General features: G+C 55.6%; 2 protein-coding genes across 5 annotated transcripts in view; one reads left to right on the forward strand and one right to left on the reverse strand.

Annotated features, from left to right (window-relative positions):
- The window catches only part of TJP3 (tight junction protein 3), a 29,372-nt gene extending 13,114 nt beyond the window's left edge, over positions 1–16,258 (forward strand). For all 3 annotated transcript variants that reach the window (XM_057708858.1, XM_057708857.1, XM_057708859.1), the window contains 17 exons: positions 43–391; positions 1,918–2,021; positions 3,229–3,388; positions 3,674–3,782; positions 6,211–6,269; positions 6,654–6,720; positions 6,903–7,059; positions 8,626–8,734; positions 8,860–9,097; positions 9,690–9,901; positions 11,377–11,472; positions 13,076–13,146; positions 13,587–13,797; positions 13,880–13,980; positions 14,356–14,643; positions 15,605–15,651; positions 16,027–16,258. In XM_057708858.1, the coding sequence (XP_057564841.1) occupies positions 43–391; positions 1,918–2,021; positions 3,229–3,388; positions 3,674–3,782; positions 6,211–6,269; positions 6,654–6,720; positions 6,903–7,059; positions 8,626–8,734; positions 8,860–9,097; positions 9,690–9,901; positions 11,377–11,472; positions 13,076–13,146; positions 13,587–13,797; positions 13,880–13,980; positions 14,356–14,643; positions 15,605–15,651; positions 16,027–16,129 (2,481 nt within the window). In that variant the 3' untranslated portion in view covers positions 16,130–16,258. The remainder of the gene's footprint in view (positions 1–42; positions 392–1,917; positions 2,022–3,228; positions 3,389–3,673; positions 3,783–6,210; positions 6,270–6,653; positions 6,721–6,902; positions 7,060–8,625; positions 8,735–8,859; positions 9,098–9,689; positions 9,902–11,376; positions 11,473–13,075; positions 13,147–13,586; positions 13,798–13,879; positions 13,981–14,355; positions 14,644–15,604; positions 15,652–16,026) is intronic.
- APBA3 (amyloid beta precursor protein binding family A member 3) lies at positions 230–23,970 on the reverse strand. Of its 2 annotated transcripts, XR_009049182.1 has the most exons (13): positions 23,839–23,970; positions 22,586–23,188; positions 22,458–22,497; positions 19,043–19,188; positions 18,826–18,912; positions 18,557–18,718; positions 18,018–18,197; positions 17,683–17,895; positions 16,908–17,027; positions 16,681–16,821; positions 16,405–16,574; positions 10,756–10,841; positions 230–366 (listed from the first exon to the last, which is right to left on the reverse strand). XR_009049182.1 is itself a non-coding variant. In XM_057708860.1 (11 exons), exons 2-11 carry the CDS (start codon positions 23,159–23,161, stop codon positions 16,503–16,505), a joined length of 1,737 nt encoding a protein of 578 aa, XP_057564843.1. In that variant the 5' UTR covers positions 23,162–23,188; positions 23,839–23,970; the 3' UTR covers positions 16,350–16,502. The 2 variants fall into 2 exon arrangements, 1 of the variants encoding a protein (XP_057564843.1); XM_057708860.1 differs by lacking the exons at positions 230–366; positions 10,756–10,841 and having other exon boundaries at positions 16,350–16,574.
- Positions 23,971–24,127: the final 157 nt, after the last annotated feature.

Below are 24,127 nucleotides of genomic sequence, written 5' to 3' on the forward strand. Positions count from 1 at the left end.
TTGAGCTGTCCACCCCGTGACCATCTCTGCCTCCCCTAACAGACGGTGAAGCGTCCCCGGAAAGTCCAGCTGCCCGCCACCAAGACCATCTCTGGCCTGGGACGCCAGGACTCGGACGAGGAGGATGGGCCACGGCAGCTGGATGAGGCTGACCATGGCCGGGGCTACGAGGGTGACACGTCCAGTGGCTCTGGCCGCTCCTGGGGCGAGCGCTCCCGCCGGCCGAGGATGGGTCGCCGGAGCCGGGCGGGCAGCCACGGGCGCAGGAGCCCAGGCGGCGGCTCTGAGGCCAACGGGCTGGCCCTGGTGTCCGGCTTCAAGCGGCTGCCGCGGCAGGACGTGCAGATGCGGCCCGTGACGTCTGTGCTGGTGCGGAAGAGAGAGAGCGACGGTGAGTGTGCGGCCACGTTTTTGGCGGTGGGGCTTGGCATCCCCAGAGAGGGGCAACACTGCTGCCCCGACATCCGATCCCATATGGTGTGTGGTCAGCAGAATAATGGCCCCCCAAAATGCCCACATCCTGGTCCCAGGACCTGTGGACGTGTCACCTCATGGGGCAGAGGAGACTTGGCAGGTGGGATGAAGTTGAGGCCCCTGAGACGGGGATGACCCTGGATTCCCCGGGGGGCCCACCGTCATCACAGGGTCCGTATAAGAGGGAGGCGGGGGCTTCCTAGGTGGCGCAGTGGTTAAGAATCCGCCTGCCAATGCAGAGGTCACAGGTTCGATCCCAGCTCCAGGAAGATCCCACATGCCGCGGAGCAACTAAGCCCATGTGCCAAAAAAAAAAAAAAAAAAAAAAAAAATTGAATAAAGCTAGTAAGGTTTAAAAAACAAAAAAAAAAGGAAGAAAGAAAAAAAAGAGGGAGGCGGGAGGGTCCAAGGCAGAGAGAGACAGGAGAGGCTGCGCTGCTGGCTGTGAGGAGGGAGGAAGGGGCCGCGAGCCAGGGATGCGGGGTGCCTCTAGACGCTGGAAAAGGCGGAAACTGATGCTCCCCTGGAGCCTCCAGAGGGACCAGTCCTGCCTGGATTTAACCCTGTGGAGCCCATCTTAGACTGTGAGATAAATTTGTGTTGTGTTATAGGCACTAAGTTTGTGGCGTATTGTTAGAGCAACAGGGAACTTGCACATCATGACATCAGTAGACGGTCAAGGTATTAGTAGGTATAGAACAGTAGGGACATGACCTCTCACCCGTGTCTTGATTCCATGGCAGCTTTGTGGCCTTGGAATCCTGGTCATGATGTGACAAATGGCACTGGGACATCTACCTCACATTGTAATTTTGAAAATCCTGAAAACACTCATCATGATGTCACTGAGTATTGGGGTTGTGACCCTGAAGCCCCTTTGGTGATGCCATCAGGGTGTCAGGAAGGGACAACGTGGGCTCTGCTCCTTCTCAGGGGCCTGCTACTGACTGCCCCACAATGACATCAGAATCCCTGCCCCAGGGCCTTTGCACGGGCTATTCCCCACCACCCCCCCCCAACCTGAAACGACCTTCCCAAGACCCTTGAAGGGTTTGCTCCCTTGCTTCATCCAAGATGTGGCTCAGACATCACCCCCTCAGAGAGGCCTTCCCCCGACCACCTGGCCCCAAACTGCCCCTCCAGACCACTCTCCCCCATCTCCCGGCTTTCTCTCCTTACAGCACTCAGCATCACCTGGTGCTTGTGTGTTGCATCTTCCCCCAACTACAGGGAACCAGGTCTGCTTTGTCACCCACCAACAGGCACCTGCAGGGGGAAGAGTGCCCGCTGGAAAGGGTGGCAGGCTGAAGCCTGCCCTTTCCCTGCAGGACAGCAGCCTGGAAGGCAGAATGGTCAAGGGCAGGAGAGAAAGCGGAGGTCTGAGAGCCCCCGGCAGCCCAGACCCCAGGCCCTGCCTCAGTTTCCCTCCTCTTCCCCCCACAGATTTTGGGGTGAAACTGGGCAGTCAGATCTTCATCAAACACATCACAGATTCAGGCCTGGCTGCCCGGAATCGCGGGCTGCAGGAAGGAGACCTCATCCTACAGGTGAGCCCAAGGCTTCCCATCAGGAAGCAGGGAGACCAGGGCCGGGGGGTAACGGTGTTACTGAGTCACATGGCAAGGTCAGCAGAGCTGGCCCTGAACCACTTGCCTCCTGCATTGTTGCCTGTTTCCGGAAGGATATTCCCCACTTCCCCTCATCTGCTACTAATCCATTGCCAAATGTCAGTTTCTAGTACCCTTTTTGGGTTGTCTGTTTCTAGTATCCTCAGAATCACATGACCAGCTGGCTATAGCGCTGATTCATGGACCTGACTTAGGTGGCTGAATGGTCTGGAGACCACGCTTCGAGGAGCAGCTCTGCCTTAAGAGCTTGATTTCCTTCCAGACTCCTCCCCTGAAAATCTGTTTCTAGTGATTCCTAGTGTTTGATTTCCAAATTACTCTGGTTGATTTTTTCTAGAGTCTCCTCAGAGTTGTCCGTTTCTAGTGACCCTGAGGAATTGTCTGTTTCTAGTAGTTTGGGGCTGACACTTGAAACAGAGCTTGGAGGTGGGACTGGGGGCTAGAAACTCACAGTCCCAAGGGTTACTGAAAACAGATATTCCCAAGAGAAAATGTCAGGAATGGATTCCTGGTGAGTGGAGATGACATTAAATCCTTCCTAGGAATTGGATGTTTCTTTTTCTTTTTCCCTTTAAGAACTTTTATTGAGATACAATTGACATACAATAAACTGCATATATTTAAAGTGTATAATTTGATTTTTTTTCTTATTAGTAATGTATATATGGCAATCCCAATCTCCCAGGAATTGGATGTTTCTAATCCACTTCTAGCTATTTGTTTCTAGTACCTCCTAGAAATTGTTTCTAGTATCTAGGTATTTATTCCCTCTCCCCCAGTGAGAGTTGTCACTAATATCACTCCTGAGTTGTTTCTAATATCTATTCCCAGTGTCTCTTGAGAAATTTCACCCACTGGGGAGATGAGTCAATTTATTTTTAATTTTTCCCAAGTGCCTCCCCCACCCCTCTTAGAAAATTCTGTTTCTGGAATTCTTCCAGAGGTCAGTTCTTGACATAGTCTCCTCTCACAGCAGGAATGCAATTCTATCATTTTCTCTTGAGAATGTCTGTTTTTAGTAACCCCTGAAGGTTGTGTGTTTCTAGTCCCCCCACCAAGGTATCTGTTTCTAGTATCCCCAGCTCTCATGAACTTGATTCTTCTCTTCCTTCCTGATCCCTTTTAGATCAATGGGGTGTCCAGTGAGAATCTGTCACTGAGTGACACACGGCAACTGATTGAGAAGTCAGAAGGGAAACTGACTCTGCTGGTGCTCAGGGACCGAGGCCAGTTCCTGGTGAATATCCCTCCGGCCGTCAGTGACAGCGACAGCTCCCTCCTGGAGGGTGAGGGGCCAGGAGGCCGGCCCTGGGCAGGGAGGTTCGAACGGAGGGCCAGGGAGGCAGGCTGTGCCAGGCAGGGCCAAGCAGGAGTTGGCAAGCCTGGCCCTGAGAGGCTCAGAGAGGGACAGAAATTTGCCCAAGGCCACACAGCAAGTCAGGGCTGGAGGCCCGCAGCTGAGCCTGACTCTGGTTTGGGCCCCTTTGCTTAGAAGGGTCTGATGTGCCCGTCTGTGAAATGGGTCCAGCTTGGAAGGCGTGACTGTGGCTGAGACGTGCTTTCCCCCGCAGATATCTCAGACCTCGACTCAGAAATGTCCCAGGCGCCACCATCCCACATCCCACCACCACCCCAGCACGGGCAGCAGAGTCCGGACGCCAGCCGAACCAACTCCCCTGTGTATGTCACTCCATTGGCAAGAATGGCTAAATGGGGGGGGAACATGAGCATATCTTTTCCAACATGGGGTAGCCTTGAGGGTGCAGTCATGGCGGCCTGCCTGGAAGAGGCCTCTCCTTCCACACTCAGTCCTTTTTGCCTCCTTATTGTGGCTCAGAGTTCTTGGTCTCGGGAGAACCAGGTATGAGTGGACTTAAAGCAGAAGGGATTGAATTTTATAACACATCTTAGAAGACTTCAAAATGCATAAGCCCTTTCACCCAGCAAGGCTTCTTTTAGAGAGTTCTCTTGGGGGCAAAATAGCCATGGCTGTGTGCAAGGATTGGAGGATGCATGTTTGTTATGATGTTCATAAAAGGGAAAAAGTGGCAGTTATCTTGTTAGTCTCCTGGGGCTGCAGTAGCAAAGTGCCACAAACCACGTGGCTTAGGACCACAGAAATTTATGGTCTCAAAGTCCTGGAGACCAAAGTCCCAAGTCACAGTGTCAGGGCCATGCTGCCTCTGAAGGCTCTTAAGGGAAAATCTGTTCCAGGCATTTCTCCTAGCTTCTGGTAGCCTCCTTGGCTCCCAGGGGGCCCTCTCCCCGCTTGTGTCCTCATGTCATCTTCCCCAGTGTATGTCTCTGTGTCCAGATGTCCCCTTTTCCTAAGGACACCAGTCAGAGTGGATTAGCGATCCCCCCACCCTGCTCCAGTATGCCCTGAAGTTCACTAATCACTTCGCAATGACCCTGTTCCCAAATGAGTTCCCATTCTGAGATCCTGGGGGTTAGGACTTCAACAGACACAATTCAATGCCTTCAAAAACATAACTGCCTCACACTTGGGGACTAGGTAATGGGCACCTCATTTAAGCCTGAAGCCCCCTGTGAAGTAGGGGGTTGTATCTGTTACCTACAGCTGCATAACAAATGAACCCCAAACCTGGCTGTTTGAAACAACCAAACTAGTATTATCTCATTGTTACTGAGAGTCAGGAATCGGGGGCGGCTTAGCTGGGTGGTTCTGGTTCATGGTCTCGTGAGGTTATTGTCAAGACGTGGTCTAGGGCTGTGGGCTTCTGGGGGTAGGTGACCCCCTTCTATGCTCCCTCACATGGCTGCTGGTGGGAGGACTCAGGCCCTCAGCAGGTGGGTCTGTTCAGGGAAGGGGACTACACAGGCATGATGACCAGGAGGTGGGGGGATCATTGTGGTCTAGCTTAGAGGCCAGAGGAGCACCCACACCAAGGCCCCAACTCTCACTCCATCATTGCCTCTTTAGGGCGCTAATTAGCAGTGACAAGGAGACGGTGCATGTGTGCTTAGCCTGTAGTGAATGCTCTTTATTACGATTGTTATAATATAATCCTTGCTTGGGAATAGTTGATAGCCATGAAAAAGGATGTCTCTGGGAGTATACTGAAAAGGCCTTGGGAAAATGCACTTGGCATCGTGTACAGTGAATGAATCAGATTGTAGAATGACACAGGGTGGCATCTCAAAGGGTTTGGGGGACTCTTGTGTGATCTTCCTGGGGATTCCATGGGCACACAGAAGGATCTGTGGACAGACGGCTCCGAGTAGCTTGTTTCTCTGACACAGACCCTGTACTCTTTGCACCTGCCCCGAGAAGCCTGGGCTGGGGGTGTGTCATTCTCAAGTGTCTTTCCCCACCCCCACTCACTCAGGCTGGGTGTCGGAAATGCTAACATATGGCCTGATCTTGATTTTCTTTCAAAAGTATATATTTCCCCACATGTTTCTTTGAAACCATCTGAAAGGTCTGGAAAGTAACTCCTCCGAGCTAACCGTGGGTTGATTTTGCAGGGGATTTCTTTCCGTCCTGTGGTTTAACTCTGTTAGTCAGCTTGGGCTGCTAACAAAATAGCATAGACAGGAGGCCGGAAGTCCACAGCCAGGGTGTGGCATGGCTGGTTTCTGATGAAGGCCTCTTCCTGGCCTGTGGATGGCCGCCTTCTCGCTGTGTGTTCACACGGTGGAGAGAGTGATCGCGGGTGCCTCTTATAAGGACACGAATCCCATCATGGGGGCCCCACCCTCATGACCTCATTTAAACCTGGTCACCTCCAAAGGCCCCGCCTCCTGATACCATCCCGTTGGGGGTTAGGGCTTCAGCATGTGAATTTGGGGGGACACAGACGTTCAGTCCAGAGCACCTTCTATAACTTCACGAATATTAAAACAGTAAACATGACCGTTTGCCACAGCCTCATCTCATTTTGAGGCCTTGACTCAACTCTGCCATCCCAAGGCTTGGAGGAGGAAACTGAGGTTCAGAGAGGGGAAGCAGAGGGCCTGAGGTCACACAGCTGCAGAGGGGCAGGACCAGGATTAGAACCCAAGTGCCGATAAATTAAAATTCTCCTAAAAATTCCTGCCTGATGTCCCCTCCCCCCCGCCCCACCGCAAATCTGTTCCCTACCAGGGAGAGCCCCCAGCTTCGGCGGGAACGTTCAGTGGATTCTAGGACTGCGTCAGAACCAGGTGAGCAGAGGGTGGTGACTCTGAGCACCCCTCCTCTGATTTTTCTGATCCCAGCCAATGAGGCTGTGCCAGGCAGAGCGGGGGGAGGCTGCCATGAGCCTGAGAGGTCAGGGACAGTTCCCTGGGGAGGAGCGGGGGCTGGAAGGCCGCATTCCAAGGGGCAGGGACACCCTACAGCAAAAGTTTGGTGGCTGGGGACTTCCCTGGCAGTCCAGTGGTTAAGACTCTGTGCTTCCAGTGCAGCGGGCGCGGGTTCAATCCCAGGGCAGGGAACTAAGATCCCGCATGCCGCGTGGAGCAGCCGAAAATTGGGGGTGGGGTGGGAGATGGTTTGGCGTCTGGACAGGTCAGCATGCTTGGGAAAAACTGGCTGTTCCCTTTCAGACTCCCCGAGGCAAAGGAACTATGACATCTACAGGGTACCCAGCCATCAGAGCGTGGAGAATCACAGGTATGTACCCCAGAAAAAAAAAACCCCAGCTGAGGACTCTCACACCCCAGGCTGCCTTCCCAGACCCCATCACCTGCCTTCCCAGACCCCATCGCCTGCCTTCTAGCATGGGACCACCATGTGGGACTGTTTGGGCGGGGCCTCTCCCATGCGTCTGACACCACCTCCGCCTCCTGGTACAGGTACAGCCCAGACTCGCGGGTGGTCCGCTTCGTCAAGGGCACGAACGTCGGGCTGCGGCTAGCTGGTGGCAACGATGTGGGCATCTTTGTGTCCGGGGTGCAGGCGGGTAGCCCGGCTGACGGGCAGGGCGTCCAGGAGGGAGATGAGATTTTGCAGGTGAGAGGGGGCAGCTGGCGGTGAGCGCGTGGGCGTGATGGGTGGTACCCGAGTCTGTTACTGGTTGTGTGTCCTTCCCCCGGGACCCCCTGGGAACTGGCAAGACCCCCAGAGACATTTGAACATATTAAGGCTTCCCTGTCTGTATCCTGACCTTGTTGATTGGGTCATGACCTCGTCCATGTCACATCCTTGTTGTCCATGTCATGACCTCGATGTCCAGCTCGTGACCTTTCCCAGGTCACTGCCTTGTTATCGATGTCACAGTCTTCTTGTTTGTATCACGCCTGAGTTGACCATGTTGTGACCACACTGCGCACGCCACAGCCTCGATCCCCACATCCACCTGCAGTCCCTTTCTGTGCCACCTCCATCTCCCATGTCCGGGTCCTGGCCTCATCCAAGTCGGGCCTTCGTGGAGTGTCTTTACTGCGAAGATTATCAGTGTCTGTGACCCACTGTCCGGGTCTGTATATTGTGTCCCTGTCATGAGCCCACGCTTCTCTTGACTCTTTTGAGTATCACAACATTCCCACCAGGATCCTGATTCTGTCACAGCTGTGACCCCTGTTCACATGTCTTTCTTTTTTTAAGATTTATTTATTATTTTACTTATTTTTTTGGCTGCGTTGGGTCTTCATTGCTGTGTGAGGGCTTTCTCAAGTTGCGGCGAGCAGGGGCTACTCTTCATTGCGGTGCACGGGCTTCTCATTGCCGTGGCTTCTCTTGTTGTTGTGGAGCATAGGCTCTAGGTGCTCAGGCTTCAGTAGTTGAGGCACACGGGCTCAGTAGTTGTGGCACACAGGCTTAGTTGTTCTGCAGCATGTGGGATCTTCCCGGACCAGGGCTCAAACCCATGTCCTCTGAATTGGCAGGTGGATTGCTTTTTTATTTCCCTTTTTTTATAAATTTATTTTTATTTATTTATTTATTTATTTATTTATTTATTTATTTTATTGGCTGTGTTGGGTCTTTTTTGCTGCGTGCGGGCTTTCTTTTTAGTTGCAGTGAGTGGGGGCTACTCTTCGTTGTGGTGCACGGGCTCCTCATTGCCATGGTTTCTCTTGTTGCAGAGCATGGGCTCTAGGCGCATGGGCTTCAGGAGTTGCAGCACATGGGCTCAATAGTTGTGGCTCACGGGCTCTAAAGCACAGGCTCAACAATTGTGGCACATGGGCTTAGTTGCTTCGCGGCATGTGGGATCTTCCTGGAGCAGGGATCGAACCCGTGTCCCCTGCATTGACAGGCGGATTCTCAACCACTGTGCCACCAGGGAAGCCCAGGCGTTCCCATGTCTTGATGCTGAGAACCCAAAGGGCCTTGGTTACACCTGGACTGACCGCATTTCCCGTGCATGTCCTGTGTCTGGTTTCTGGGCCAGACCTTCGTGTGTATGTGTGATGTCTGGGCTGCCACAGGGCAATGCCCCTTTCAGAAAGCCGTGCCCCAGTGTCCGGGGCTCTTGACAGCAGCTCTGGAAAGAGTTGGGGGGAGGGCTTTGTCCGGAGGAAGAGCTGGGATCTCTTACCTGGATCCTGTCCCACCCATGCATCCCCATCCCGGCAGGTGAATGATACCCCGTTCCAGAACCTGACCCGGGAGGAGGCGGTACAGTTCCTGCTGGGGCTGCCCCCCGGCGAGGAGGTGCAGCTGGTGACGCAACGGAAACAGGACAGTGAGTGTGTGTGAGTGTGAGTGTGAGTGCACGTGTGAACGGAGCTGGGATCCACGGCCAGGCCCTGGGGAGGGGTCGGGTCTGGGCGGCGGCCCCGCCAGCTCACGGAGCCTCCCCATCCACAGTCTTCCAGAAGATGGTGCAGTCCTGCGTGGGCGACTCCTTCTACATCCGCACGCATTTTGAGATGGAGGCCAGCCCACCATCCGGCCTGGGCTTCACCCGCGGAGACGTCTTCCATGTGCTGGACACGCTGTACCCTGGGCCCGGGCAGAGCCTCGCCCGCGGAGGCCACTGGCTGGCGGTGCGCATGGGGCGTGACCTCCGGGAGAAAGAGCGGGGTATCATCCCCAACCAGAGCAGGTGGGGACCGCCCACTGGAACTCGGCACAGCATCACGATGTATCATCTTTGGTGATTCACTCTGGGGAGGCGTGCAGAAGGCTCAGGGCCGACCAATCAGTGCTTGTATGAGTTTCCTGCAGCTGCTGTAAAAAGCTACCATAAACCTAGGGGCTTGGAAGGACACGCATTTGTCATCTCATATTCTGGAGATCAGAAATGAGTCTGACGGGGCTAAATCCAGGCGTGGGCAGGGCTGGTCCCTCCGGAGGCTCCAGGGGAGCATCGGTTCCTGCCTTTTCCAGCTTCTAGAAGCGCTGCATCCCTGGCTCGCGGCCCCTTCCTCCATCCTCACAGCCAGCAGCACAGTGTCTCCCATCTCTCTCTGCCTTGGACCCTCCTGCCTCCCTCTTATGAGGACCCTTGGATGACACTGGGCCTCCCGGGGAATCCTGAGTCATTCCCATCTCAGGGGCCTTAACTTAATCCCACCTGCAATGTCCCCTTTGCCGTGAGAGGTGACATATTCCCAGGCCTGGGGATTAGGCCATGGACGTCTTTGGGGCTGTGATCCTGGACCGCGGTGCTCACTCATCTCCTCCCTTCTCTCCAGGGCGGAGCAGCTGGCTAGTCTGGAGGCTGCCCAGCGGGCCGCAGGGATCGGGCCCGGAGCCTCAGCGGGCTCCAGCACACGCGCCGAGTTCTGGCGGCTGCGGGGTCTTCGTAGGGGAGCCAAGAAGACCACCCATCGGAGCCGCGAGGATCTGTCGGCTCTGACCAAACAGGGTCACTACCCGCCATACGAACGCGTGGTGCTGCGAGAAGGTGGGCCAGGGAGGCTGGGGGCGGGGGTGGGGGGGAGTGGCTCAATTCAGAGTGTTCAGAAGCCACGATCCTTACCTCTCTCCTTCACCCAATATACTCCCTTTTGATTACTTTAGGATGAAAATACACAGGCACAAACCCAGCACATAGATCCTTTCCCTACCCGAGAACCAGGGGTAAAAATACACCTCATTCAAGGACTTCCCTGGGGGCACAGTGGTTAAGAATCCGCCTGCCAAGGCAGGGGACACGGGTTCGATCCCTGGTCCGGGAAGATCCCACCTGCCGCGGGGCAACTAAGCCCGTGTGCTGCAACTACTGAGCCTCTGCTCTAGAGCCTGTGAGCCACAACTACTGAGCCTGTGCACTGCAACTACTGAAGGCCACACGCCTAGAGCCCATGCTCCGCAGCAAGAAAAGTCACAACAAGAGAAGCCACGACCTGCACACCGCAACAAAGAGTAGCCCCCGCTCGCCACAGCAACAAAGACCCAATGCAGCCAAAAAAAAATAAAATAAAATACACCTCATTCACGTTTCAGGAAGGGAAGAGATTAAGTTCTTGCCCACAGCCTCAGGGCAGAAGGATTAAAACCAGGTGCAGAGGCTGAAACCGGCGGGAGGTTGGGAATAGCAGGTGACCCAGGAGGGGAAAGGGCTGAGCTGCTTCCCAGCAGCTGCTCCAACGTCCAGACAAAAAAGACTCAAACATAAAAGGCAATGTACTTAATTTCTACCCCCAGCCAACGAAAGTTTAGAAATCTGAACGTGTTGAGCTTTTAAGAGCGAGGGAGGCCTAGAAAGAGAGGCGAAAAAGAGAAGGGTCAGGTGTAAAGAGCGGGCCGGCTACTCACTTTTCTCCAGCCAAGATGCCTTCCGCACCCGCTTCCTCATTGGTGAAAGGGAGTATCAGTGAGGCCAGGGGTCAAATGAGGTCTTCCTGCAAAGGGATGGATGGTATTTTAGGCTTTGCAGTCCAGATGGTTTCTGTTCAAACAACTCAACTCTGCAGGAAGGCAGCAGAGACGGGACATAACTGGATGTGACTCTGCACCAATAAAACTTTATTTACAAAAACAGGCAGTGGTCCGGAAGTGGCCCAAGGATTGTAATGGTGGTTGCCAACCACTGAGTTAGCTGTGTTCAATTGTTCTAACAGACCCCGAATTGTATAAACAAGAAGTTTCCTTTTCAAGTAACAGTCCCTGTGTAAGAAGGCGAAGAGGTCTCACACCTTCCCTTGAAGAATGCAACCCAGATGGCACACATCATTCTGCTTGCATCCTATTGGCCAGGGCATAGTCACATGGCCACCCCTAGCTGCAAGGGACGCTGGGAGTTGTAGTCTTTAGCTGGGCAGCCATGAGCCTGGCTAGGTCTGCTATGGAGAAAGTGGAGAAGCAGTTGTGCAAGAGGCTAGCTGCCTTTGTCCCACATGGGATCCTGAGTCTCGTCATTGCTTCTCTGCCCCGCAGCCAGTTTCAAGCGCCCGGTGGTGATCCTGGGACCCGTGGCGGACATTGCTATGCAGAAGTTGACTGCCGAGATGCCTGATGAGTTTGAAATTGCAGGTGAGAAACCAGGTCCCATAGCAACCTCGCTGGTGAATCATTTCAGAACCCTTTCTCCGCCTCTGGAGTTGAGGCATCTTGATAAGGGGGTTCCTAGTGATGCTGTTTTGGGGAAAGAGTTGGAACAACCATGCCAAACATGAGGCAGATCAGCCATCAGCGCCCGCGCCAATGCCTGGGCCAGACATCCTCAATCAATCTTGGCACTCTTTGCCAGGACAGAGCCTCAGAATCCTTCTTAACACAGGTCACCAGGCAGCCATTGCCAATGAAGCTGATTGGACAATTGCCAATCGTCTGTTCTTCATTTGTTCAAGAGATTTGTCTATTGAGCTATAGACACAGCACCAAACAAATACACAGGGTCTCCTGAGGAGACCAAAACAACTATAGAAACAATTAAGCTAGAGTAGGGAATCAGCAAATTACAGCTCCTGGGCTAAATCTGGCTGTTTTTTTTTCAGCCTGCTAGTTAAGAATGGTATTTATATATTTCAAATGGTTGAAAAGAAGTCAAAACAATTTTTTGTGACACGTGAAAAGAACTGAAAGCTGCAACTTGAACCGAAACTTATACATGAAGGTTGAGCACAACTCATAGCAGCTGAAAGGTGGACACAACCCAAGTGCCCATCAACAGGTGATGGATAAACACAATGTGGTCCCTCCACACTGTGCAATATTATGCAGCCTTGGAAAAGGGAGGAGATTCTGACACCTGCTACAACACAGGTGAACTTTGAGGACGTGATGCTCAGTGAGAGAAGCCAGACACAGAAGAACACATACTGTCTGATTCCACTCACGGGAGGTCCCTAGAGAAGTCGGACCCACAGAGACAGGGAGTAGATGGTGGGGTCAGGGGCTGGGGGAGGGGATGGGGAGTCCGTGTTTCATGGGGTCGGAGTTTCAGTTTGGGAAGATGAGAAAGTTCTGGAGATGGACGGTGGGGATGGTTGCCCAGCAATATGAATGGACTTAATGCCACTGAGCTGTGCACTTAAAAGTGGTTAAGATGGTACATTTTATGTTACACACATTTTACCACAACAAAGAGAAAAAAAGGCAAGGTTGTGTCCCCTTCCCTTTTAGGCCCCTCAGGGCACGGCGTGCCTTTTCCCTCAGCTGCCAGGCTATCTAGGAGGGCTTCCTGGAGGAAGCAGTGCTCCATCTCAGGTCCTAGAGGGCACATAGGGGATGGCAGTGTAGCTTCTCTTGGGTCACTACCCAAGCAAAGGCCCAGAGTTGGGACCGAGTCTGGGAGAGTGAGTGTCTGGAGCAGACATCATGCTAGTCGTTGGCTCAGTGACTCTGAGCTGGTGACCTTATGTCCCTGAGGCTCAGTTTCCCCATCTGCCAGATGGGCCAGTAATAGCCACCCCTGTTCAGGAGGAGGAGGAGTTGAGGGCCGTGGTCAGGAGGGGACCCAGTGTGATGTCAGGCGTGGGGCCAATAGGAGCTGCTGCTGCCAGTGTTAGGAATTCTCTCAAGGGCCATGGGGAGCCATGGTGGGTTCTTGAGCAGGGGAGGTGCTGGTAGACACAAATTTGAAAGGCCATTGGACTGCCCTCCTGAAGCTGCTGGTTGCCTCCCCCCTCCACAGAGAGCGTGTCGAGGACCGACAGCCCCTCCAAGATCATCAAACTGGACACCGTGCGGGTGATTGCAGAGAAAGTAAGCAAGGCTCTGCTGTGGGTCCCATTTCATGGATGGGGAAACTGAGGCTCAGGCCTCCAACCTGTTCTGGCTCCACACCCCGCAAGTGTGGTTTTCCACGGAGCCACCTCTTGGAGGCTTTGTGATGTGGGGGACTTGAGGGAGAGAGAGCCTGCCCAGAGTCACACAGCAGCAAATCCAGGGAAGGAACAGAGACTCAAACTGGGGCTCTGGTGCTCAAGACACCGTGGCCCGGGCTATCACCAAGCCCCATCCCAACACGCTGGCCTGCAGATGTGAGAGGCTGGGGTCTACTCGGACCTCAGACTCTTCATCTCCATCTCTCCGATTCTTCACCTGTCTCTGATGCTCTCTCTCTGGGTGTTTTTCCCTCCACTGTCTCTCTCTCTTTCCCTCTGTCTCCCTCCCCCACTGCCGCCAACACTGGCCTGGCCCAGGACAAGCATGCGCTTCTGGATGTGACACCCTCAGCTGTAGAGCGCCTCAACTACGTGCAGTACTACCCCATCGTGGTCTTCTGTGTCCCTGAGAGCCGGACAGCCCTCAAGGCACTGCGCCAATGGCTGGCTCCAGCCTCCCGCCACAGCTCCCGCCGCCTCTATGCTCAGGCCCAGAAGCTGCGGAAGCACAGCGACCACCTCTTCACAGGTGATGCGGGAGCAGAGGGTCCGGGGTGGGTGGTGGGTCTTGGCCTGAGTCTCCCGGCCATGCTAATGCCCCCTCCCCGCAGCCACTATCCCCCTGCACGGCACAAGTGACTCCTGGTACCAAGAGCTCAAGGCTATCATCCAAGAGCAGCAGACACGGCCCATCTGGATGGCCGAGGACCAGGTACCTGGGCCAGGGTTTGGGGCCTGTCTGGACTTAAGGCTGGGTTAGGGGCCGGGGGCATGGCCAAGGCCAAGATTTGACCTGAGGCTAAGGGTCTGGACCTAGTTCCTGGGGTGAGATGGGATTGGGTGACTTGGTTTGGGGATTGGGGTCTCCTCCTGGGGCTGGAGTCAAGGGTTGGGAATTGGCTCATATTTGGGGGCTTAGTCTGGAGCAAGGGCAATGTCAGTACTCACCTTGGGGTCAAGGGTTAAGCCTCAATTTGAGGTTGAGGACTGGAGTCTGAAGGGTGGTGTCCCAGGTCTGGGGTTTGGTCTAAGATCAGGGAGGGCCGGGGCTGGGGGTCTCGGCTCAGCCCGCCATGCACACCCGCAGCTGGACAGCTCCTCGGAGGACAACCTGGACCTCCCTCACCGCAGCCTGGCTGACAGCTCTGCGGATCTGAGCTGTGACAGCCGGGTCAATAGTGACTACGAGACAGATGGCGAGGGCGGCGTCTACACAGATGGCGAGGGCTACACGGACGGCGAGGGTGGGCCCCACACGGACACGGAAGAGGGGCCTCCGGCACCAGCCCTGGCCCGGTCCTCAGAGCCCGTGCTGGAGGACGAGCCCCGGATCCTGCAGGATCACGGGAGATCCTTGCGTCACCGAGGGGCCCAGGTGAGCAGAGCCCTGGGGTGGCCCCGGCAAGGGTCTTGGGATGGGGCTGGGACACCTAGGGAGCCTATTTTCTGCCAGAATGTTGAGGAACAGAAACTTCCCCGACCAGATCAGTATCTGGGACCTAGATCTAGGGTATTAGAACCACTGAGTCACTCAAAGCAAATATTTAAACTCTGCATGAGTTTCCTTATCTGAGATACAGGGGTTGATAGTAAAGTCTTGATGTCACAAGCTTGTTGTTTATTTTGTTGTTGTTTTGTTTTGTTTTTTGGCCGCACTGCACGGCTTGTGGGATCTTAGCCCCGGACTGGGGATGGAACCAGGATCCCCTGCAGTGGAAGCTCAGAGTCCTAACCACTGGAACATCGGGGAAGTCCCACAAGCTTGTTTACACTGAATACACTTAGTCCAAGTCGCCACCCACAGTAGGCGGGTTTTAACAATAACAAAATTGACTTAGTACTTATTCTATGTGAGGCTGCCTCAGCCCCTGAGGTGCCTTTGTGTGAATTTGACAAATTCCTCCAGACCCTCTCTAGGAAAATGTAAAAACGTACAAATCTATGTCTCTCATAGAATGGTGCTCCTTGGGGTTGTGCAGTACCCAACCTGCTCAACTGTCCACGGCATCCTGCTTATGGGGCAGACTCTACTCTAAGCACTTGACATACATGAATTCATTTATGAACTCCTGAAAACAGCCCTCTGAGGAATGTCACAGATGGGAAACCCCACTATCCCTTTGCTGACAGGCTGGGAGATCACAGCCATGGCCTTCCCCTGTCCCAGCCTGTTTTCTCATTTAAAATTGGGGATGAGCTCCAGACTTCTGTGGGGGCAAGCAGAAAGCCTGTGGGTAGCACTCCCCAAAGGTGGGGAGGCAGGATGGGGGTGCTTACTCATCCCGACTGATCATACTTTAGGGGGAAAGTGTTAACCTCTTTTCTCCCTCTCCAAGGTGGATGGCCGCCACCCTCAGGGTCAATGGCAACAGGACAGCATGCGGTAAGAGCCCCTGTACTCCACACTGGGGCCCCTCAAGCCTCCCTGTGGGACTCAGGGTTTGGGGTAAAGAGACCTAGAGCAAGCTATGCCTTCATGGTGCTGGAGCCTAGTGGGTGAGATACAGCCAGACAGAGCCATTCCAAGCCCCATGTAATCAGGGCCATGGGAGTAGGAATCCTCTTCCTGGGAGGATTGGGAGGGCTTCCTGAAGGAAGGGGGCATTGGAGCTGGGGCTTTGAAGGATGTATAGGAGTCTTCCAGTCTTGCTCATCTCTGACTACACCCACTGTGCCTAGCCCAGGGTCAACTCAGTTAATGGTAGGTAAGTCCACATCCTACCCATCCACAGCCTCTATTCCTTCCTCTGACCCCTAGGACATATGAGCGCGACGCTCTGAGGAAAAAGTTTACACGGGCCCGAGATGTGGAGTCCTCTGATGAAGAGGGCTACGACTGGGGACCGGCCACTGACCTGTGACCCCACCCAGGTGGCCAGCTGGCCTGTCCTCCCTTTTTCTCCCTGGAACTGAGGCTCAGTTTCCCATACAGAACCTGGCAACCTGCCTCCCTCTGAACGGTCTTTAATAAATAGAGTATTTTCACAGCACTGGCTTCTAGTGACTTCCAGGGACAAGGAGCCAGAGGAGGGTGTTGTCTTTCCTCTCTTGACCCCACAGACCCCGATCCGAGACTCTGCGCATTCAATAAGCTTTTCATTTTTTTACATCACAAAATAATATAGAGCCAAGAAACCTTTGGGGCCCCGACCGAGGGTCCGCAGACGGAGTTCCAAGGCCGGTGGGGGCTAAGGCACCGTGGTGGGGGTGAGTGGTGGGGGTGAAGGTGGCGGGTCACAGGTACACCGGCTGCTCCTGACCTGTGAGCAGGCGGTAGGTGGCGACAGGCATCGTCTTGATGTGGACCTGGGGGCGGAGAGGAGGCGGCGGCTGGAGGCGGGCCCCTCCCATTCGTGCCCCGCCCACAGCGGGGCTCCTCCCACCCGAGCCCCGGCCCGCCAGCCCCGCGCACCTCGATGTGGGCCTCCGTGAGCAGCTCGATGATGCGGGCGTGGGGCGTGGCCACCACACTCTGCCCATTGATCTCAATGATGCGGTGCCCGACGCGGACGCCCCCGCGCTCGGCGATGCCGCCCCGGAGGAGGCTGCAGATCTGGGGGGACAGGGAGGGCCACGCTGGTCGGGGGGACGCGCTTGGGGCCGCCCACACCCCACCCGCTCCCTGGGCTGGGGGCTCACGATGCCGTCCTCGACGCAGAAGCCCAGCTGCTCCCGGACGTGGGGCCGGCGGATGACGGCCGTGGTGACCGGTGGGCAGTGGACAATACTGAGGGTCACCAGCGTCTGCGACTTCACTTCCTGTGCAGGATGGGGGCTGTTGGCCTGGCTGGGCCTCCAGGGGCCAGGGGAAGGGCTCTCGCAGACTTCTTGTCGAGCTGCATCCCCTTCTGGGCCTCTGTCTACCCACTCATACTCAGAATGGAAGCTGTAGATTCTACAAGACCCCTTGAGATGCGGTTAAGAACGGAGGCCAGAGCTGGGCGGCCTCAGAGACAGAGCTGTGCGCCTCTCCTCTCCCTGGGCCTCCGTTTCCTCATGGTCAAAAGCAGTGCCCACAAGGCAGGGTTACAAACACTCAGGAACACGCTGCGTGGACCCCATGGTCAGGCCTGCCCTTCCGGCCTGGCCAGGTCCCTCCCCACCTCTGGGTCTCAGTTTCCCTGTCTGGGCAGAAGGTCAAAACTCAAGAACACATTTGCTGCCTTGCGGCAGAGGAAAGGCCTTGCCTTCCAATCCTGCTCCCGCAGCAGCAGGGGGGTGTCCCTGGACCCCCCCCTCTCTGAGCCTCGGTTTCCCTAAGTGCACGGAAGCGGGTAGGACTTGACGCTCGACCTGCCCCTCCTGGGCTGAGCCACAGAGACCCGGCCTCGGGCTCCCCTTCCTGGCCCCGTGGGGGAGGCGGGCCTGACACCTGGGGGCCCTTGCAGGCCCTCTGCCACCCGGGAGGACTCACGCGGACGGCGGCCTGGCAGGCGGCCAGGGGCAGCCCCACCAGGCTGGTCCCGTTGATGGCGGTGATGCGGTCCCCGATGCTGAGGGCCCCCGAGCGCTCGGCGGGGCCCCCGTGCAGCAGGTTGGCGATGACGGCCGTGGGCAGCAAGGAGCCCCAGCCCGACTCCACCAGGGCCACGCCCAGACCCTCGCCCCGGCGTTTCTCGATGCACACCTGGCGGGGCACGGGCGGCGCCTGAGGGCTGCTTGGAGGAGGCAGGGGAAGGTGGGGGAGGGGGGCACCGCAGGCCTTCAGGGCCACTCGGTGCGCCGGGGTGGGGGGACCCGCTGGCTCACCTCTCTGCAGTTTTCGCTGTTGGAGAAGTGGTCGAGGTCCCCGTTGTGGAGGTGGCCGGGGCCCGAGGCCCCCTGGCTCTGCTGGGAGCCCACCTGGCTGGGGTCAATCCCACTTTCCCGCAGGAACTGGCTGTAGGCCACGGCAAAGGCCTGGCCGATGGCCTGAGCAATGAGCTGGGCCTGGGGGGGAGGGGGGGGCGGCACCTCTCTGGGGGTCCCACCCACCTCCACGTCCCCGCCATCCACCGACATCCCCAGAGCTGGCCCTCCGGCCCCCAGGTGAGACTGCCCCCCAAGCCGCTAGGGGGAGGGGAAGGGAGACAGGCCTGGGGCGCGGAGGGTTTGGAGAGCTGGCTGCCAGTCTCAGGGTCTTACAGGAAGGCCTGGAATATACGGCTCAGGGCCCAGAGGGGGAGGAGGGAAGGATGCTGGGGTGAGCGTGGGGCCACGTGGGGCTCTGGCGGAGAGCCGGGGCCGATGTAAGTCCCGCCCCCCCTCCCCCCACCTCCACCCCCAGGACACCAGAGGCTGCGGCTCACGTCCTCTGAGTGGAAAACGTGGCAGATCATCTTGTAGAGCCGGCGGCTGTGGGGCTGGGGTGCCGGCCGCCGGGCCAGCCGCCGCCGGGCCATGAGCACCAGGATGCTGCCGATGTCGGCGATGTAGGAGATGGTCTGCAGGGCGTGGTCCATCATGGCCTCCTGGAGCGGGCGGGGAGACCGGGCTGGGCAGGCTGCGAGGGCGCCTCAACCGGCCCCACCCTCGGCAGAGCCCCCCACGGCCCAGAGGCCAGGCCCTGGCCCCGCACCTGGGAGTCGGCCGTCAGAACCTTGACCCTCTTGGTGGAGACGAAGAGGTCCACCTCCGTCATGGGCTGAGTCTCCCCATCCGGGGCCTGCGGGGGCGGGGTGGGACGTGGAGGCCCCCAAAGACCCAGACGCTGACCCGCCAGGCTGGGGGGGCCTCGGGGGACCCAGCCTGCAGTCCGCCCGCCCACCCACCCGCCCGCTGGCCCCTGGCTTCACCTTGACGCGGTCCATGGCTTCCTGGGCCTGTGCCATGCGCGTGCTGGGGGGCGGGTTTCGCTCCGACACTAGCTGGGTGGAGCCCAGGTACTTGGCCCCGAATATGACACCGTCTAGGAGGTCTTCGTGGTCACAGGGGCCGGACACTGAGGGCGACAGCAGAGGCGGGTCAGCCCCTTAGAAGTCCTGCCAGGCTCGCCTGCGCCTGCAGGCTCTGCTCAGAGCCCTGAAGGGTCTGCAAGCACAGAGAGTTCTGGCGGCTTAGCCCTTGGAGACGCACAGGCCCGCCCACTGGCCCAGGGCGCCCCCATCAGCTGGAGCCACAGACCAGCAGCTCGGTCCTCACGGAGGTAGAGCCCTCCATCCGTCTAGAGCCGGCTCTGCCCACGGCTCAAGGACTCCCAGGCAGAGGACGTGGTTTCAGGAGCTGTGCGTCCAAAACCATGGCCAGATCCAGACACAGCTCTAGTGCCCACAGACACTGCTGCCCTGTGTTTCTAGCATTCCAGGAAGCAGGCCAGGACCAGACAGTCCCACCTATTTCTAAGACCCATGACGTTACAGAATAATAGGCAACTCTGCTGGATATGCTTCTGGAATCCCGATCAATCTAGAGCCAGTAAGCTCTGCCCACTGTTCTAGAATTCTCTCCTATTAGCCGGGGACCACGGACAACTCAACTCCATGGTCACAGAACTGCACAGACTCTCCACATACCTCAAACTCTCATACTGTCCGGGACCCCAGGTGGCCCCTGACCTGTGATTCTAGAAGTCCGTGACAGGTCTCAAACCCCAGAATTCTGCCAGGGATTCTAGAAACCTACAACACTCCAGAATCAGACTTTTCCACTCTGTGATTCCAGAACTTCTTAATCAAGGTGACATTGGGTGGGGGTGAGGGGGGGCTTCCTAGGTGGCGCAGTGGTTGAGAATCCGCCTGCCAATGCAGGGGACAGGGGTTCCATCCCTGCTCTAGGAGGATAACATCTGCTGCGAAGCAACTAAGCCTGTGCACCACAACTATTGAGCCTGCGCTTTAGAGCCCATGAGCCACAACTATTGAGCCCATGTGCTGCAACTACTGAAGCCCACGCGCCTAGAGCCCGTGCTCCGCAACAAGAGAAGCCACGGCAATGAGGAGCCTGAGCACCACAATGAAGAGTAACCCCCACTCACTGCAACTAAAAAGAAAGCCTGCGCACAGCAAAAAAAGACCCAACACAGCCAATAAAATAAATTAAAAAAAAAAATGACATTGTGGGGGCTTCCCTGGTAGCGCAGTGGTGAAGAATCTGCCTGCCAATGCAGGGGACACAGGTTCAAGCTCTGGTCCGGGAAGATCCCATATGCCACTGAGCAACTAAGCCCATGCACCACAACTACTGAGCCCACACGCCACAACTACTAAGCCTGTGCTCTAGAGCCTGCGAGCCACAACTACTGAGCCCATGCACCACAACTACTGAAGCCCTTGCGCCTAAAGCCTGTGCTCTGCAACAAGAGAAGCCACCACAATGAGAAACCTGTGCACTGCAATGAAGAGTAACCCCCGCTCACCGCAACTAGAGAGAGCCTGTGCACAGCAACGAAGACCCAACGCAGCCAAAAATAAAAAATAAATAATAAATGTTAAAAAAAAGAAAAAAGACAACATTGGGAATCTCTTCCTATGGTTCTAGAATCCCCTCAATAATTCACAACTGCAGGTGTCCCCCGGCAATTCTAAGAATTATCGGAACAATCTAGAAACAAAGAACTCTGCTCATAGTTCTAGAATCTCCCCAACCCAGCCCAGAACCACAGAAAGCATTGCCCCCATGGCTCCAGAATTCCCTGAGCAACGGAGAGCCAGACAGCAGTGCCAGTGATTCTAGATTATTCTAACCCATAGCTAAGGCTTTTTGGAAAACCACAGATAGAGGCCCCAGGGAATGAAACCACATTCCTGTGAACTTAAAGGACAGCCACTTCTACCCATCATCCTTCATGATCTAAGCATTCTGGAACAACGGATAAGCGCTCTGGGGTGCTTAGAACTGCACCATCCAATATGCCAGCCAGGTGCCAGTGGGTGGGTACTGCGCACTCGAAATGCGGCTGGTCTGGACTGAGATGTGCCGTAAGTGCAAAACACACGTGGGATTGTGGAGCTCTCACGTAAAAAATATGTAAAATAATTACAAAATGGTGATTATATGGTGAAACATTTAAAATATATCAAGTTAATTAAAATGTTATTAAAGTTAATTCTAAGTGTTTGGCTTTTTAATGCGGATAACTAAAAAATTTCAAGTGAAAAAAATTTCAGGTGACCTGCGTCTCAAAGTATATTTCTGTCGGATAGCTCTAAAACTTTCTGACAACTCTAGAATTGGACAGCTCTGCCCAGTTCTAGCACAGCTCCCAATGGTCTAGAATCGGAGATAAATTCTATTCACTCCACAGTTCTAGAACTCCCCAGTCTGAGTAGAACCCGAAGCTCTGTCCATCATTCCAGAACACCCTCATCAGCCCAGGTCTCTTTAATCTAGAACCACAGGCAAAATGCCAGGTTCTGGAACTCTCTAGGTGAATCACACCTCCACCCATGACTCTAGAACCCTCTTGGAACTACAAGTTCAAACCAGCTCCCTTTCCCACAACCACAGAACTTGTTCTTTGACCTAGAGCCTCAGATAGTGGGAGAGGATATTCTAGAACATTCCAGGTGGCCAGAACAGTACTTCTCGTGCCTGGAGGACAGACTGGCAAACTTTTCTGCGAAGGCCCAAACAGAAATATTTTTTATTTTGTGGGCCAGATGGTCCCTGTTGCAACTACTCAATCTGGGAGTAGTAATATGAAAGCTGTCACAGACAACACGTGAATGACTGGGCGTGAGTTTGTTCTGATAAAACTTTATTTGCAGACACTGAAATTTGAATTGTCTATTGTTTTCACCTGTCATCTTTCAATTTTTTTCAACCATTTAAAAATGCATGGGACTTCCCTGGTGGTCCAGAGGTTAGGACTCTGTGCTTCCACTGCAGGGGGCACGGGTTCAATCCCTGGTTGGGGAACTAAGATCCTATATGCCGCTAGGCGCAGCCAAAAAAAGATTAAAAATACATAAATAAGTAAATAAAAATGTAGAAGCCATCTTAGCTCACAAGACATACCAGAAGGTCCACGGATGATAATTTGCTAGCTCTAGAATCAAGTGCTACCACCTGCCCTACCACCCCCTACTCATTCTAGAACATTCTCATGACTGTCTCTCCTCTTTCAGGTGTCTGGAATCTACTCAAAACCAACCTCAGAGCCTCTCTAGAAGCAACTCCTTACTGGCAAACTTTGTGCCAGATTTTGGGGGCTTGAGTTGGGCTGTTCTGAAACCCCTAAGTCCCTGGGGTCAGGATGGGCGGGACACTCACCCTCCTGGAGGGCAGGGTAGGAAGCCAGTGTCTTGGGGCTCTGGAAGAAGACAGAAGAGGGCAGGCCTGAGTCCTCCTGCTTGTCTCCTGGCAGTGGAGGTGGCCTGGGGGGGCGGGGTGGGCTCTACCTGGGCACTGGCAGGTGGCTCTTCAGGAGTGACCAGAGGTACTGTCTCCAGCCAAGGTTCCGGGGAGCTGCTTGAGCTCCTGCTCTCTTCCCGCTCGGCAGAGGCTCCCTCTGCCCACTCCTGGGAGCCAGCATCCTCCTCTGGGTCCTCAGGGGGCTGCAAGAGACGAGGAGCAGGGTCCGGAGGTTCCCGGGGACCCGACCGGGAAGGAGGGCACTCATCTTGTTGCAAGAGGCTCAGCAAGTCTTCCCGGTCGGCTTCGGCGGACAAGAGCCCGTGGGCATCGGTGATGTCCCTTGGGGCCAGGCCATGGCCAGTGGCAATGTGCAAGGGGCACGGGGGTCCTTCCAGGGACAGGCCCACCAGATCACCCGGCAGAGCTTCAAACTGTTGCACCAGGTCCTGAATATTTAGCCCGTCAAGTTCCATCTGACTCAGGCTGCTGGGGCCTCCTGGTGCCGGGTTCCACTGGCGATCAGGGGTGAGGTCCTGAGAGGGTGAAAGTGTATCCCTGGGCTCCTCAAGGTCCATGGCTGGAGGTCCTGGAGGGGGCTGGGGGGTTGTCAGGAATTCCATGCCTGGACCCTAGGCTCAAGCCAGCATCTAAAACACAGAATCAAAGATGACATTTCCTGGCTTCCAATTTGGTACTAGGCTGTACCTGGGTGCTGTTCTCAAAGGACACAGAATTTAATCCCCATCATACCCTGCAAGGAAGGCTCTGCTATGATTCCCCATTTTACAGATGAACAAACTGAGGTGCAGAATGAGCAGTCGTAAGGCAGTGGCTTCCCGGGCTCCAAACCCCAGGGGATTCCCCTGTAGCCGTCACGCCAGATCTCTCCCCATTCGTGGATCCTGTTCACCCCAGCCCTGGTTCTTCCAAATCTTCCTGCCCGGGGATGTGGAACCCAGGCTGGAGACACACTCTGACTATACAGACCCGACAGGTGTAGGACCCTGAGACCCAGGACTCCAGACCTCAGTCCAGGACTTTAGACCCAGAACTTCAGACTTAACACTAGAATTCCAAGATGCCAGAAAGCAGACTCTCATCTCAAAACCTCCAATGCCACGCTCAAGATCGACTCCAAGGCTCAGACCTGCACCTCAGACCCAGCCTGAAGACACAACTCGACCCTAAAGCTGAGAGTTAAGACCCCAGTCTTCTCGCAGACCCCAGGCTCAAGACTTCAGACCCGTGACCTCAGGCGCTGTCTTCAGACCTCGCTCCGCCCCGCCGGAACACTCACTTCCCAAACCGAGGTGGCCCCAACCCGTGCGGCCCCCAGGACCCCGCGCCGGGGCTGGTCCGGTCCTGCCAGTCGCTGCCGCTCGCCGATTCCCGGACAGGGCGCCGGCTGATCTGTCCGCGCAGCGCTCCCGGGCCACTGGGCATGCGCAGGTCCGCGGGGCGTGCTGGGAAACGTAGTTCTTCCAGCCCGCCTCGCCGCGCGGGGGCGCTAGATGTTGGGGACGTGAGTTCGAATCCCGGACCTTCATTTACGCAGAGTGAGCGCTCGAGCTGCCTTCTGAGCCTGT

This window comes from Hippopotamus amphibius, chromosome 15 (genome assembly GCF_030028045.1).
Source record: "Hippopotamus amphibius kiboko isolate mHipAmp2 chromosome 15, mHipAmp2.hap2, whole genome shotgun sequence".
In the NCBI taxonomy this organism is placed as follows: Eukaryota; Metazoa; Chordata; class Mammalia; order Artiodactyla; family Hippopotamidae; genus Hippopotamus; species Hippopotamus amphibius.